A 15,188-nucleotide genomic window follows, 5' to 3' on the forward strand; every position below is an offset into this window, starting at 1 on the left:
CTCATCGTAGAGGGCATTGTTGATTACAGAGGGACGCCGGCTGTGATGCGGGGTCGGGTGTGAACAAAAGTGCAATGGAGCCTCCATCTAACGAGCTTGAGGGACAGCACGCCCGTCGCCGATGTCGATACTTGGTGGTGGGCATGTTTTGTTATCCTGCTGCCTAACTATGGAGTGGAGAAGGGGGGGGGGAGAGGATAGGGCTTCGCATGAAATCGTTCGGCGGCAGCCACTGTAGAAGAACGGGATGCTATGGTAGGAGCGAGTGGCAATGGCGTGTATAGCCTAGGCAGGGGTGTCTGCTGGACGGAGCGGAATGCCGAGTCTAACTCGATCCGGCCCTGGTTAGGCGTGAAGGGTAAGAATCCTTTGAACTGAAGGTTACATCGTGAGTAGGTCGAAGCTTACGGACTTCATGTGTAAGAGTGCTCTCAAGGATGTGTCAATAGTTCAAAGGCGTTGGAATCCCTTCGTCGCACCGCGTTTCGTAGTGTACAGGCTGAATAGGATGCGTATATTGCCGGTTCGGTGCATGTTGACATCTGCCGACCGGCCAGTCCATCTTCACAAAGACACAATGCGGCTGTGCAATTCGCTACCATTGAGTCCGAGTTGGTCTTGTTGTCCATCTTTCCAGGTGCTGTCCAGAGGGTAGTCTTGTTGACCAAGATGAACGATATTGCCCAAGTGAAGAACTAGCAAGAATCAACGATTTCCTCTGTTGGTCCAGCGACGATTGGGCCGTGTTGCGTCGGTTCTAGGTTGCAATGCGTGATTGTGTCTAGTACTCCTAATCAAGTGTAGGTTGGCTTTGGGCGATACTGCAACATATCAGAGCGCCTGCAAAGTTGACGGTACCCCTTTAGACAATCACACACAGGAAGTTCGCGTCTTCATCACACAAACAAGGATGTTCTCTCCGTACAATCGAGCCATATGCTGTGCGAGCAGGGGTTGTTTATTCTAGGTCCAGACAGGCCTCATCGATTGCACATGCGATCCTGCATTGAATCGGGATTGTTCCTGTGCCGACGGTTGGCGCAGACCGGTCAATGACAGTGTCTGCAATCATTCTTGTCAAACTACAACGCCTATGAGTAATTTTGTTTGGTTGAATAACGACATTGGCACGGTGCTGTAGCTAGTCAACGTCGTTCGATTGCGGTCTTCAATGTGCACGCTGCCTACGAAGAGATGCCTTGCGCATCCCAAATAAGCATTCGAGCGCCGTATAAAAGCCATTTTTGTGCCAAGGCCATTTCATGCAATAGTAAGGAGGGTGAAGTTAGCGGCTCTAGCGCAAATTTGATAGTCGGTTTGGCGACCTTGCGACGTGCAGGCAAAACAAAGATGTGCAACTGTAATCGGCCACTCGGATGCGTCTGTTGCATGGGTGCTAAAACATATACCTGTTCGGCAAGGTTGTAGTTGATGGCTCATCCATAGGTGAGGCACGGTGTACCATGCTCATTCAGGTCGTTCCGGTCGTGCCAGGTTTGTATGAATGGACACATGGCGTGCGGAAACTGTGTTGTTAAGATGGGCTATGAACAATCGCCCGGCCAGCATCGGGTAGCGTTTAATGAGTTTGGGGGGGGTTCCTTGGTTTTTCCTCTCTAAGCGAACTGCCATTCTCAACATCTCTCCATACGTGCGTAACTTGTGTCGTACCGACACAGCGGCCGAAAGATGGTCCGGGCTAGAGGTCAACCGAACAAACGATGGAATCGGCGTTCAAGCTCGAAGAGGCAGCCGGTCGATTGCCACACCTTGTAGCCCACGTCGACCTGAATCCCGCATCTGACCCTGGCACCGAGCCTCTGCACATTTCTAGAAGGTCATCAACCGATTTTCTTGTGGCTGTTAGCGTGGCCCTTTTGTCGTCGCTACAGGCATTGCATTTCACCGAGTGAAGACTGAAGCATGCACAGTTGGATTGCTGTCAACCATCCAGGTTCAACCGCCATTCAGTAGGTTGGAGATGCCATGGCGCAGCCACGCAGGCCTAGACCAGCCAAAGCCTCTTCCCTCGGCCGACGAAGCCGCTCGTCAAACCTGGTTACTAGGCGCGAGTCGACCATGAAATGTCCGCCTCACCCGTTGCTTTTCAGCTTTTCAGATAGCCATTGCCATGTGTCTTTTGCGGCAGGGCTCGAGACAGTCGCTTGTGTATGTGGTGCAGATACTACTAGAAGGAACGTGGCGAAGGTCTGTTTCGTCTATTCACCTTTTGATCTGAAATAAGCCGTCTCCATCGTGATCAAGGCAAGCCGTTGTGATGGTCGTTGTGGAGGGATAGGCCCTTACAAGCTTCCTTGATGCAATGACTGCCCAAAGGGAACTGAGACGACGCTTTCTTCGTCATCCGCACGGAAAACCAGCCACATACCCCAAATCCAAGTCGTCGTCGATCTTGTTAATAAGTCCCTGTCAATAGTCGAGAGGACTAAGACCTGTCAACAGAGGCAACCCCTGTGCCAAAACATCAATAAGGAACTAGTGATGAAGAACTGCCGCTGCCTATAGATGTTACTCATGACACCTGTAGCAGTGACATGCGAATGGGTTCCCACACACCCGGATTGCACTGCGATCAAGGCTTGCAACTGATTTGCGGCTGACACTTGTAGACATGTATCGTATATCACTACCAACCCACCAAGAGTCAAGCCAGAAACGACAATCCTTAACAGAGCGATCTGCAATCAAACCACTTGGCCACGTCATTCATGACCGATTATTGTTACGATACTGTTGCGCGTATGGAGTGTTTTCCTGCTGATCTGGAGTGGATTGCTACCATGCTGGGTGTGATGTTTGCAATAATCCTCTAGTGGCCCAGGCGTTGCAGCCTCGGCTCGAGGAGCAGATCTACGGTCGGGAGTCAAGCTGGCTGCAACAATGGATCTCTTCGCGCGACCCTGTTGTGAGCGGCCGCTCGGAGGGTCCAGGGAGGAGGGAGGACAGCTGACGTGACCTTTAATGGGTCTGCTGTGCGGCAAAGCCGGTGCAATTCCTTATCAACGGCCTCTCGGCTGGTGAGTGGGCGAGATATGATTCAGGAACTTTTGCGATCTTGTTCAGCATGACAAGACACCTGCAACATGCCAAGATTCCCGGGTAGGGGACAGTACGGCGGGGAGAGCAGCTCGGGGGCACAGTCCGCTACGAGTGAAGAGGAGCAGTTCGGTGTGTTGGAACCGCGGAAACATGACTCGTGAGGCAAACGTTGACGGGTGGCGTAATCCAAGGTGAGTGACCGAGGCGCCTTGGGTGTCAGGACTCGGGCGCAACCCGAGTAATGGGGACTCTGCCGAGATTCAGGGTGATATAAGGTGTGGTCTGGTCCATCGCCGGGACTTGTCGCGGCTTTCTCTGAGGCGCTTGGGCGGCTTTTCGAGTGCCGAAGGGGTGGAGCGGTCCATTAGCAGACGGGTGCTAGTCAAGAAGAGCATCAAGCCGTGGTAGCTAGAGTCCACAGCGGATCTTGCTCTTGGATCTCGTGCGAGTAAGCCCCGGGCGCGGGCGGAAAGCCGGTCTTGTCCGGCTTTAACAATGTCGAACACCATGTCGATAATCCATTAACCCCCTCCCATAGCCGTGAGGATCATGCCCACTTGACGAGATTGTCCCCACTTAATTCGGAGCACTGATCAGGTGATTGGGCTGATCGGACTCTCTGGTTTACCGAGTTACGAAGATGAATGTGGGCTTAGGGATTCTTTTCATTTTGCTGTGCTTATGTCGTAGGGGCGAGACCCCAGGCGCGGGTGTGGGTGGTGTTGGTGTTGGCATTGGCATTGGCGTCGACATGGCCTGGAGGGGAATGGAATTGCACTTGTTGGAGTGGTTGCTGAGTGGATGCCACTAGGTAGTAGCCCACGTTCGCTCAGTGTCGGGTAAGAGTCGATTTCCGGGCCCCTCCCTGTCTTTGCCTCTGGGAAACCTAGTCGAGCGCGTCAAGAGTATTCCACTGTACAGTCTTGAACAGTTTGCAGGCGAGCAGGGCGGACGCGATGGAAGGAAATCCATGGCAAGCTTGGTACTAGACTGTGGAATGCACATCGCACCGCTGGGCAGCTAGAGCGAGGAAGCGTGGGCTGAGCCAGTGTCCTTGTCTCGGCACGCGGCTTGGCCAAAGGTGGTTCTAGTGATTTGGTCGAGGCTCCTGAGTGAGGGAAAAAAAATCCGGCCTGGTCGTGTGTCTGGAGACAATGCCAAAAGAAGAGTATAAGTCCTGAGGTGCAGGCAACCATTTCCAGCTCCTTGGGAATTGCTGTCAGCTAGTGACAGGGGGTAGCGTCTCGCGCAATGTCTCTTTTTTGGATTTGTGCTCGCGAAGCGAGTTGGCCGGGGGTGCTGGTTAGGTCAGGGACATAGGTTGAGCTGAGCACATTGTTAGGTTGGTTCAACTGAAAAAGTACTAATCGTCTCATGTATGCATCCCTACCCGCACAGCCTGTGGCCTTCCGTTCGCACAGGGAGTTCGGTTGGATCGTTTGGAAATTGCCGCAGTAACAATCATCAATGATGGGCGCTGTGGTACATTCTGGCTATGTACGCGATTGCAAAAGTTGCTGGTCGCTTGCTAGACGCTGTCGCATTGCGCTCCGTTGGGCTGTGCTACGGCTGACGGCAATTGATTAATGCACTGCATTCTGGCCAAGGACGCGGTGGTGATGTGATGTTGGAGGAAGCCGAACAAATGGTATCTGGTTTCCGTACGGTCTGATCCTGCATGGACAACAATGAATGGCTCCCTCGAAGTAGACTTTGGGTTTGCAGGACCACGAAATCATCGCAGGTCGCGTCTCGGGATCATAGAGAACGCTCAAATGGGCCATCGAGGGAAAGGAAGTAAAGCAGAGAGCATGTTTGGTGAGGCAAGGTGTGAGTGAGGTGAGAAGAGGTCAAATTGTCGAGGCGTTAGGCCACGACATGCCACAAGCTGGGCTGCCCACTTGCAGAGCCTGGTTTTCCTCCACACTTCCTCGTCGAGGTACGGAAAGTCGAGTAGTGTACGTCCCCTGGCCCCTCGTCTCGAGGTACGTACTCAAGGTAGGTTGGTAGGCTCTGGACGGCGAGGAAGTACATATCAGTGATCACACCGAGGGAGGTAGGCGGGTACAGGTAGGTGCCCTTACCCAAAACATGAAGATTCCAAAGCCACAAGTACCTAACACGCAGCGAGGTAGGATCGAAAAGGGAAGGGCCGTCCAGGTCCCCGTCGTGCCTGCCCAAAAAGACTAGGCTTGATCCCTGAAGAAGAAATCCGGAATTCTGGAATCAGGGCCGGTGAGACCAGGAGGCACTTGACTCTGGAGATAGGAAGGAAGGACCAGGAGGCGGCTTTCCACTCGGCTCCATCGACGAGGGAGGAAGGAAGCACAGAAAGAGGGGAGCTCCGGATTCTGGGGCCTTGGAAGGCGAGGCAAGACTTATACTCGTACATAGTACCTACATTGCCCGTCAGGTACCTTCCATTGGCAAGGGCATGGGGGTGAAAAAGGCAAGGTACCTTCCGCCCTCTTGGGTACTCTGTGCGATACATAGTATATCTGCTTGGACAAAGATACCGCGGGATCCACGAGCGGGAGTGAGAGTCCCCTCTTCTTCCATGTCCCCTTGCAACCGTTCCCCTCTACATAGGCCTTCTCAGTGTTCTGTTCGCCCTGGCGGGAGTCGCACACCCCTAACGACATCACCCTTGCGATATCCGGCGGGTACGGGCACGGAGCACGGCGGTTGACGATGTGGAGAAAGCGACGCCCGGCAAGTAACAAGCATGGCATGAGAACGGCAGTTGGCAGCCTCAACAACCACTCGCTCCCCCCCCCCGTCGTTGCCTTTCCCTACCCATGGCGAGCATGGATGTTGGTGTTAGATTTAGGTCTGTCCGAGTTGGCACAGGCCACACCGTGCCCTCTAGTGGAGGCGTTCCACTGGCTGATCCCGACCAAGGTGTCTTCCCTGCCCATCATTTGCAAGAACCACAACTACCAACTTAAGGGATCTTACACTACATACTGCACCAACGATACGATACGACACAACGCGACGCGGCACCGCTGTGCTGACACAACACAGCAGGACGAAAGCCGAGGTGACGTGCGTGAGCCGCCAGAAGAAGTATCCATCTCGCCTGCCTTGACCTGCTCCTCATTGGCGGCGGGCGCGAGAGGAACAACACTCACGTGCGTCGGATTACACCAGACGTCAAGATGAGACATCACAAGGTGTTTTCACCCTTGTCAAGGAAGCGGGAAGGATGGTATGCTAATCACTGAAATTCACGAATCCAAGCCACATGCACACATATCAACTTCAACCTGTCTATCTTCCACTATACTTTCACGGGTTTGCACAACAGCAACGGCTTGGGGACACTCAGGAATACCGAGAACACAACCCAGATAGAACAACAGACCAAAACTACTTACTGCAGAGGCGCTGGATTTGCGATGCTAAAGTCCGGAGGAACCCCGCCGGCTAGAGAAGCCCCGCAAAGTATCTAAGCCCAAATGAGGCAATCGTTTCGTTGACCGATGGCCAAGGGCATCTCACCTGAGCTTAGCTAAGACTTTCCACTTAAAGGAGCAAATCTCGGGTCTGATTGCAGCAAAAAGTCGAGTGCTTGGCAGTCGACGCGAGGGGAGAAAAAAGAGAGGGGACGACGTCGTAATATACATGCATACAGATATACTGTTGGAACCCTTCATCGTTGGCGAGTCCCCTTTGCGTAGCATCCACATGTCAGGACTGAAGTTCCCGGGAGATGCCCCGGTGAGGAGCCCTGTCCGACCACGCAGGATGGTCCGCTCTTGTCGTCCGACCCGATCAGGAATATGCAGCTCGAATCACTGTCCTCAAGTGCTCGGACAAGGGTTGGACGTTGCAATGCACAAATGGAACCTAGGAGCAACGCCTATGTAGTACATATGCAGGCCTTTCGTACATAGGTAAGGGTTTGCTCATTTGCCGTACTTGGGGCTTACATTGAGATCCTCGGACAGGGCAAAGGCTGTCCATCTTAGACCAGACAGTCGAAGCGACTGCTCGGCAAACCAAGCAGGCGTGTTCAGGTACAAATGCGCGATGCATGCGTCGTAGGGAGGACAGTCTAACTTGCGATGCCTTGCAGACGTTGTGCTCATGGGAGACAAGACGGTTGAGGATACCGAGGTAGGGTGCGTTAATGGATAGACATTACCTAGGGTTCCCTTGGACAGGAGCCGCCCTATGTTAACGTGGCCGCTCGGCCGGAGTCAATATGCATCCATCTCCGCGCCCACATGTCAAAGACAACTAATCTCGACAGGCATCAACGACTGCCAGGCATATACCATCCTAATGCTTAAGGTTTGATGCCACCCTACGGGACCTGCAGCTCACTTGCCCTCTTGAACATAGACCGTACGCAATACCTTGTCCGATGCTCTGGACATGCCGATGAGCTGAGCGAAATGACTTGCTGAGCCACCGGCTAAGGAATGGAGGGAAAGGACTGAAAAAAATTGAAGGCGGATAATTTGAAGAGGGAAAGGGGGAGTTTCCACCTTCCCTGTCGGATGACAGCCGCTGCAAAAGTACGTGCCTCCCGTACCTCGCTTATTCCATCCCATCTCATCCGGTACGTATCGTCACGATTCCAAAATGCCACGGAGAGCAGCGACCTCATTGGCTCGAACTGGATGGTTCTCTCATCCATCCGTTTTGAAAGACCTACGATACATCGACGTACTAGTCATCCAAGGTACTCCATACCAATCACCAACACGTTGACGAGCTCCAATCCTGTCCGGTCGTGTCGGAGACTCCTTGAGCGCTTATACGAAAAATGACAATAAAAATAAAAAACAAGCCGCCTCTTTACCCATGACGTCACCGCATCCTTTACGCCTAATCTTCAACAGTTCATCCGTCCCGCTTCGGATCCGGTGCCTCCATCAAGAGCAAACCATCGCCTGTCTCGGCGCGGAGGTTGAGGAGGTTCTCGTTCGAGGAGAACGGGGCCGTGTTGGTGCACGTTGACGACACTTGCGTTATTAAGCAGCGCCTTCCCTGCATCTCACTCTTAATTACGCAGAAGTGCTCCGTCTGCCGACTCTTCAATGTAACGCAACCCCGGAGGAACCACGGCGTCGACCGGTCCGTTGTGACACTGTGGGTGAACAACGACCCCTCCCCACTCGAGGCTTGCCGACTTTCTCGCCATGCCTCGGTGCCGTCGCACGTAAAGGCAAAAGGCTGCAAGATAAGGTACCATATGGAACGAACTGGTCTGAGTTTCACTCCGACATCCACACCTTGCTTGCTGGCTACGTTTTGTGCCGTCGGCCAACGGCTGGCCACCTACTCCTCCATGACATACAGTTTCTCTGTGGCTTCTTTGCCTAGCTCAGATCATGGCTGCGCCGAACGATGCTGATTTTCCATGTTGAATCATCGGCTGCAAAACTGCAGAAAAATGACCGTCGGCCGGTTTCCATGACGGAGAAATCCCCGAAGGTCCAGTGAAACTCGTTCGGACTCGGCGTCTCACGGATAACGACCGACGACGGGGTCGAATGAGGGGCGACTTATCGGTCGCCAGCCACACGGAAAGGCCCTCAACGCTAAGAATAAACGACGAGGCGGCGCCGTCACTACTAATTTTCGTTACAAACACAAAACATGTAACTCACAGTGCACCAACGACCAACAGCCGGTCCCAGAGTGCCTCTTCTGTTCCCTGTTTAGCGTCCACATATCTACGACTGTCACCGACGGCTGACTGGTGGAGGAGTGTTGCCGACCCTGATTGACGCCTCGTCCTTTGATAGTCTGGTCTTGGCTGGTCCTGCCAGTTGATCTTCGGTGCAAGACTCTGAGAGGCTGCCAAACCCGCCGCCAAGACGAGCATTCTGCCGGCCGGCACTGGCTCTGGTTTTTTGAGTCGATCCTAGCCAGATGATGCCACAGTGCCAATCAGCCTCCCAGCTCCCTCCCTCCCACCCTTTTCTAGCGGCGCGCCGGATCTTACGCCTCGGCAGCTCTTACGAGAGAGTCAACATGCCCGGCGAGCAAAAAGACCGTCCTCCTCGCTTCCCTCGGCAGGGACAGCTTTCGTTACGGCCATAGGGGAGAAGACACAACACAAAGAAGGCCATTCTCTTTTCTGCAACGTACCAAGACCTGAGACAGATGCAGGCCTGTTGCAAGACCTTTGGCAAGCCTCATCGCGGAACTCCATTGCTCAGCTTTCAAATACCTACTCTGGCCCGGGTCGGCCTTGCCCTCTGCATGCACCCTATGCCCTTTGCTGCATGCTGCGCTGCCGGCTGCAGGCTGGAACAGGTCCGGTCCAGATCTTCGCAGCCCTCCGTACTGTCATAGTGCACCCAGGGGAATGGGATCGACCTAATGAGGACATGCCGGACGCGTCTTATTAGTCTCTGCTATCGCTGCAGGGGAGCCCACAAGGACGTTGCAAGAACTGCTCTGGTCCCTCCCAAGACAGGCAGGTAAGTACTTTCACGCCACTCGCAACCTAGCCAGTTGGCCAGGTACCTTTTTTTTCCCTCCCCCCCTTCTCGCCAACCCGCACGCATTGCCTCATTGCGGTTAACAACCCCGGTCTCGAGGCACGTTAGCAAGAAGGGAAGCCGGTCGGTGGTTCTGCACCGCTATGTTATGCGGCGCCGCGGTCGTGTTACTGGTTACCTATTGTGCGGTACGGATTAGACCATCTCGAGACCACGGTTTAACGCGAGTCTGGTTCCTCCAGCTGAAGCTGTCGTCTGAAGTTCACCCGTCCGACTAATTATCAACCATACATCGCATCCACCGTCATTTGGGTGCCTCACCTAGTTGTTACTTGTGAGCCTGGCCTCTGTCTGAACACTCAGGGTTGATGTGACGGAATATCCAGCACTCCAACCCCGCGCCGAGATCCACAACCGCCTCTCGTGGAACCAACGCCCGGCTCACCGTTCTCGTTATTTCCTTTTCTCGCCCGGCAATCCGAACCTATCTCGTTATGTCGATTTCGCCATCTGGGCTCACTATGTGTGGATCTTGGCAAGGAAATTCCCACCTCATCACGCATCCTCCGAAGCTCCAGCAACCAGAAGGACGAAATAATGACATAAAGCACTTGCCGCCAACGCCTCCTCCTCCTCCTCCATCTTGATGCATCGTTCCCGGTATACCCAATACCTTGGACTTGGCAATCTGACTGGTGACCAGCAAGTCCATGTGTCCTCTTTCCCCCCTCTTTTTTTTCATACCTTAATGTATCCCGTTGCTCGGTTTTCAGGGCCCGGGAAGAGGGGCTACCAATTAATTCGCGGTGCATTCTGGTAGCAAACTCTGTTAAACCTCAAAAACTATCATCTCATCTTTAACATCTGAGCAAGTCTGCAATAAAGGATCGGTGCCGTCATTCCGTTGTCTTTGGCAGCAACGTCGTCACCAGGTACTCACGCCCTTTCACAGAACCTAGACCATGCCTCGCACGTCTTCGCTTCTGGCTTTCTCCCCGTCTTATCCTTCCCGTCCCCCATACCCTCAAGGATCCCCAGCCCAAGGCCCCCTAACGCTTTCAGGCCATCCCTGACCAGCCCTCCTAGGGCGTCTAGTGTACCTGTACTCTACAGGGTGCCCTCCCTTCGCGGCTTCTCTCTGTTCTTCGCTCCCCATATCACCCCTCCGCTGCACCTTTCTTACCCCCCTGTCATCCACACTCACCTAAACCCTTGCAAGCATGCAGCCAGGATTCCCTCATCGAGCATAACTGGACCCAGCTGCCCCATTCTACCATCGCTGTGCCTTATTACACTGCGACGCTGGGTACAGGCCCTATCCGCCAGACTAACGCCTCGAGGGAATGCGAGTTGTGCCTCCGGAATACGTAGTGAAAGCTCTGCTTCCCTCCTCTCTTACTTGACAAGGCCATTCCTACACACGCCATGCCGTCGGTGCCGACGAGGCGCTAGGTTGAATTAGCTTCCTTCTTCACCCCCCCCCCCCCCCCCATCCTAGCCAAGCCGAAAAGATGGAGACTCGGGCAAGAGCCATGGAAGATGCACCGCACGTGTGTGCGCCTAGAACGAACGGTACTTCTTACCCGTCGCGTACACTTGCAGCACTCTATCGGTGCCCCTTCCGGCTCCCTTCCCCAATCTAATGAGCCAAGCCAATCCAGTTTGTTGGTTCTGTTCCTTAGTGTCTCCTTTTGGCCCCCTCGGTGTATCTCTTCTGCAGCTTGTTACCCTGAGTGTGGCCGAAGGGGGGCAACAGCTCCCATGAACATGTGTATACATGAGGTGGGTAGGCAGGATATGCATACCTTGAGGCGCTCTCCGCGCCTGTCCTGCTACTCAAAAGCCACCCGTCTCCATCATCCTGCTCGCTCTCACTTTCTTCTGCCATTCTCTTCCTCTTTTACGTCTTGACTTTCTGAACCAAACATCTTCAAGCACAGAAAGGTGCTCAAGCCGTGTTACAAACTTATCCAACCCGCCAAACCAGATCGATAGGCCTTACCTTGGAAAGAATCTCTTTGATCGAACTCCCGGATCTTGGTCAACTCCTCTCAGCACACCCCGGCCGTGGTATACAAACCTTAATAACAGCAGTGTGCCAGCCAGCGAGTCACCAGGTCGACTCTTGACTTCAGCAACATATTCTGCCTATATCATTCTCCATCCTCCCAATAACGTGGACACCGAGTTGACCACGCTTGAAAGTGTTCCAGGCCGTCAATGCCCAACGGCCCTACCCTTTACGGCATCAGCTCGCTTTTTCAATGGGGATTCTAGCTTTGGAACCTCACTCCCGTTTGGCCGCCCCAGACTCTCCTCCCGGGCTGGTTAGCCCTTCTTCATCCTCCTATTCCTCCAGACCATCTCCTCCTGCGGAACAATTTTGGAACGCCAGGTTTGGCCCTGTCTCTCCTCCTATGTCGAACTACGAGCATGGCTCGGCGGCCGACATGTCGACTGTTGGAAAGAGCACAGAAGATGGCTCGAGCCGTAAGGATTCGACACAAAATGCCCCTCGGCAGCAACTACCATCATTGAGCAGCTTGTTTGGACCGCCGTCTTCAGTCAGGCCTTTGCACTCACCATCGTCTGAGCGGCCTGGTGCTTACCCGGCGACATCTCCTCTAGACCGGCCACGCATGCCACAACCTCACGGGGACCGTTCGTACGCCACCTCGTACTTTCCCCCGCAGGAGAGTTCGCCGGCAATGTCCCAGCCGCGCAGTACTTATGATGCGAGATACGACCATGAGAGGCAGTCGTTGCATGGGTTATCTCGGTCTTTCTCGGGACCTGGGTCTCCAAGATACCTCGAGTCGGAGCATATGCGCCCAGAGTCCAGATCCGACGTTGGCTTGGGTAGCAAGTGGTCGATGCATAACGAGGCAGGAAAACACGAGTACGCTCTGGTGTCCAGAGATAGTCATCCTTCATTACGGGTCTCCCATGACAGAATGTCCTACCAGTACTCAAGCAACAAAGACTCGGGGTCCGCCTACCGAGACCACCATCCATCATCCGGGCCGGGTCTCATGCAGGCATCGACACAAGCCAGCACGACGAGCTCGGATGGGGTCCCGTCGAAGGATGGCCTCGGTCCCAAGATTTGGACGGGAACCCACTTCCTTCCCCGGTTTGTCCGCGCCGCCGAGGTGCCAGGAGAAGGCATGTGCTATTTCTACGACGATGGTAGTCATTGTAAAACTGTCATTGATGGCGAGGCAGTCAACGCCCACTGGGGCGTGACCAAGGCCGGAAAGCCAAGAAAGAGACTGGCGATTGCGTGTGTCACATGCAGAGAGAAGAAGATCAAGTGCGATCCAGATTATCCTCGCTGTGTGCAATGCGAGAAGTTTGGTCGCATTTGCAAGTTCAAGAACGCGTGAGTGCTAATACGGCCTTTCGGCCATATGTAACTATTCCTCTATGTGTCGTTTTGTGCTGACAAGAAGCTGGATCAATAGACCACGAGGCGGCCACAACACTTCCCCATCAACGCCTCCCGCAGAACCAGAAGACATGCGGCGGTTAGGGGGTACAGCCAACCCGAACGATATGCACCGACCCGGTAGTAACTCCAGCGCCTCTGTTTCCCCTCGTACCACGTACCGGCAACCGAGCCCAGAGCCCTCAATGCCTCACAAGAGGATGAGACTGGGTTTCGACTCCTACCCCTCGATTAGAGACGAACCTCCAGCGTCCTTCAGCCGCACGCCGGAGGCGGCCAAGGCAAGCATCTCCTGGCAGCATCGCCAGCCTATTGAGCTTCCTCGTATTCACGAGGACGTGTTGAACCGAGCATGGCAATCAGATCCGTACGTCTCCGACCCTCCGTCAATTAACACCGTAATCTCCTCCTTCTTCGTACACACGGACAGCACCATGGCCCTTCGTTTTTTGCCCGAGACAGCTTTTAAATCCTGGGTGATCGATAATGCTCATACAAAGTCTCCAGAAGACCTGATGCTCACCTATAGCATTCTCGCCGTCGGCGTCGCCTTATCCGGCGGGCTCAAAAGAGTCGCTCACGAGTACGCTCAAGTTGCCCGCTACGCGCAGCAGCGCGCCGCCTCCGGTCTTCAACTTGTGCAAGCTCGGCTTCTGCTAGCGCTTTACTGCTTGTCCATATCGAACCCGAGCGAAGCAAACGACATGTTGAGTGCGGCAATCTCGACAGCCACCTACCTGCAGCTGAATCTAGAACTCGACAAATCGATCGATGCGCATCTGACGGTGTTCCCTTACGGCTTGAACAGAGCAGGGTATGCGGAAAGCAGGAGACGGACTTATTGGGCGTGTTTTGTACTCGAACGACTCAATGGTATGTTCCCAAACCGTTTGGGCATTCTCAACGCCAAAGATATCTTCATCCGGCTGCCGTGCGAAGCGGAAGTATTCGAAAAGCAAGAAGAGTCACAGGCCCCGTTTTTCTCAGCAAAGCCGCCGTCCAGCTCGTCCAAGCTGGCTCATACGCCACTGGCGTTATCAGCTTATCTTGTCCAGCTGGTCAATCTCTGGGCGGAGGTCATGTCTAACACATATAGAACCGCCCAGAGCTTCCCTGCGGACGGAGATACCACCGCCTTCATTGAAAGCACCGCGGAAATGTTTGTCGGCTGGCAGGAGTCTCTTCCCGAGCGATTTACCTACAATGCCGGCAACATGGAATTGGCTGCTCAGGATGGGACTCTCAGTACATTCCTTACAGTTCATCTTCTGTACCACCATGGTCTGATCAAGCTCCACCGGCATATCTACACCCCAGAGCGCATCGCCCCGGCGGTGCGACTGCAACATTTGTGGCGAGTGGAAGAAGAAGCAAGACGAGTGCTGGACATCACGGGCATGTTGGAAGTGTTGCTTCAGGCCCGACGAACTCCGTTGAGCGCGCCCCCGTCGTTCATGAGCCACGTTATCTTGGAAGCCGCGGACGTACTCACGGCCGAGGGTGCCTTCTCGGAAGCCTCGGTCCTTTTGGATCGACTGGCTGTTGCGAGCGCCGTGGTCGATGCCGCGAGTACGGTCTGGGAAGAGGCACGAGCCCATCGAGTCGCCCTGGAACATCGACAAGACAAATTAAAGCTTCTACGAGACAGCCAGCCGGGCGATGCGCCGTGGGCGGGCGGCAAGGTTTTCGTCAACACAAACGAGGTAAAGGGCAGCAAGCTGCCGTTAGGGAAATGTTGGCGGATAGAGGAGCCAATGGAAACGACGTTTGGTAAAATTATGGATATTGTATACACGCGGAGTTAACGGCCTCCTCCGCATCAAACTTGTTTGTTGTTTGTTTTCCATTCACACTGCATATGCGGCGTTTGGGGGAGTATCTGGTTTATCTGGAGCTGTTTTTGTTTTGCATATTTTATTGGCGGTGTTGGAGAAACACCTTGTGTGGACTGTCAAGAAAGTACACATCCAGGAATGCCAAATGCGGCATTCCATGTACTTTTTTGTTCACCTTCTCCAAACCTTTGTCTATGTAACACTATATACCCTGTACATGAGGATATTAATCCAAGGAAACAAGTCAGTCAGGGCTTGATAGCAGCAGCAGAGACACGTATGGCGAGAAAGGGGGTTGAGAGCATGGTGGCATGTGCCATCTAAGGATAATGGGAGCTACCTAGGCAACACGAGACGAAGATGAAAGAGAAAGAGGGGCGA

The 15,188-nt window shown here is 53.9% G+C and overlaps 1 protein-coding gene across 1 annotated transcript; it reads left to right on the forward strand.

Annotated features, from left to right (window-relative positions):
- Positions 1 to 12,478: 12,478 nt before the first annotated feature.
- Positions 12,479 to 14,777, forward strand: ColSpa_00916 (putative transcriptional regulatory protein; the record flags this gene model as incomplete). Its single annotated transcript, XM_049267128.1, has 2 exons — positions 12,479 to 12,906; positions 12,989 to 14,777. The coding sequence occupies 2 exons, from the start codon at positions 12,479 to 12,481 to the stop codon at positions 14,775 to 14,777; spliced, it is 2,217 nt and encodes a 738-aa protein (XP_049123085.1).
- Positions 14,778 to 15,188: the final 411 nt, after the last annotated feature.

Source organism: Colletotrichum spaethianum (assembly GCF_022836535.1).
Source record: "Colletotrichum spaethianum MAFF 239500 DNA, contig02, whole genome shotgun sequence".
NCBI classification, from domain to species: domain Eukaryota; kingdom Fungi; phylum Ascomycota; class Sordariomycetes; order Glomerellales; family Glomerellaceae; genus Colletotrichum; species Colletotrichum spaethianum.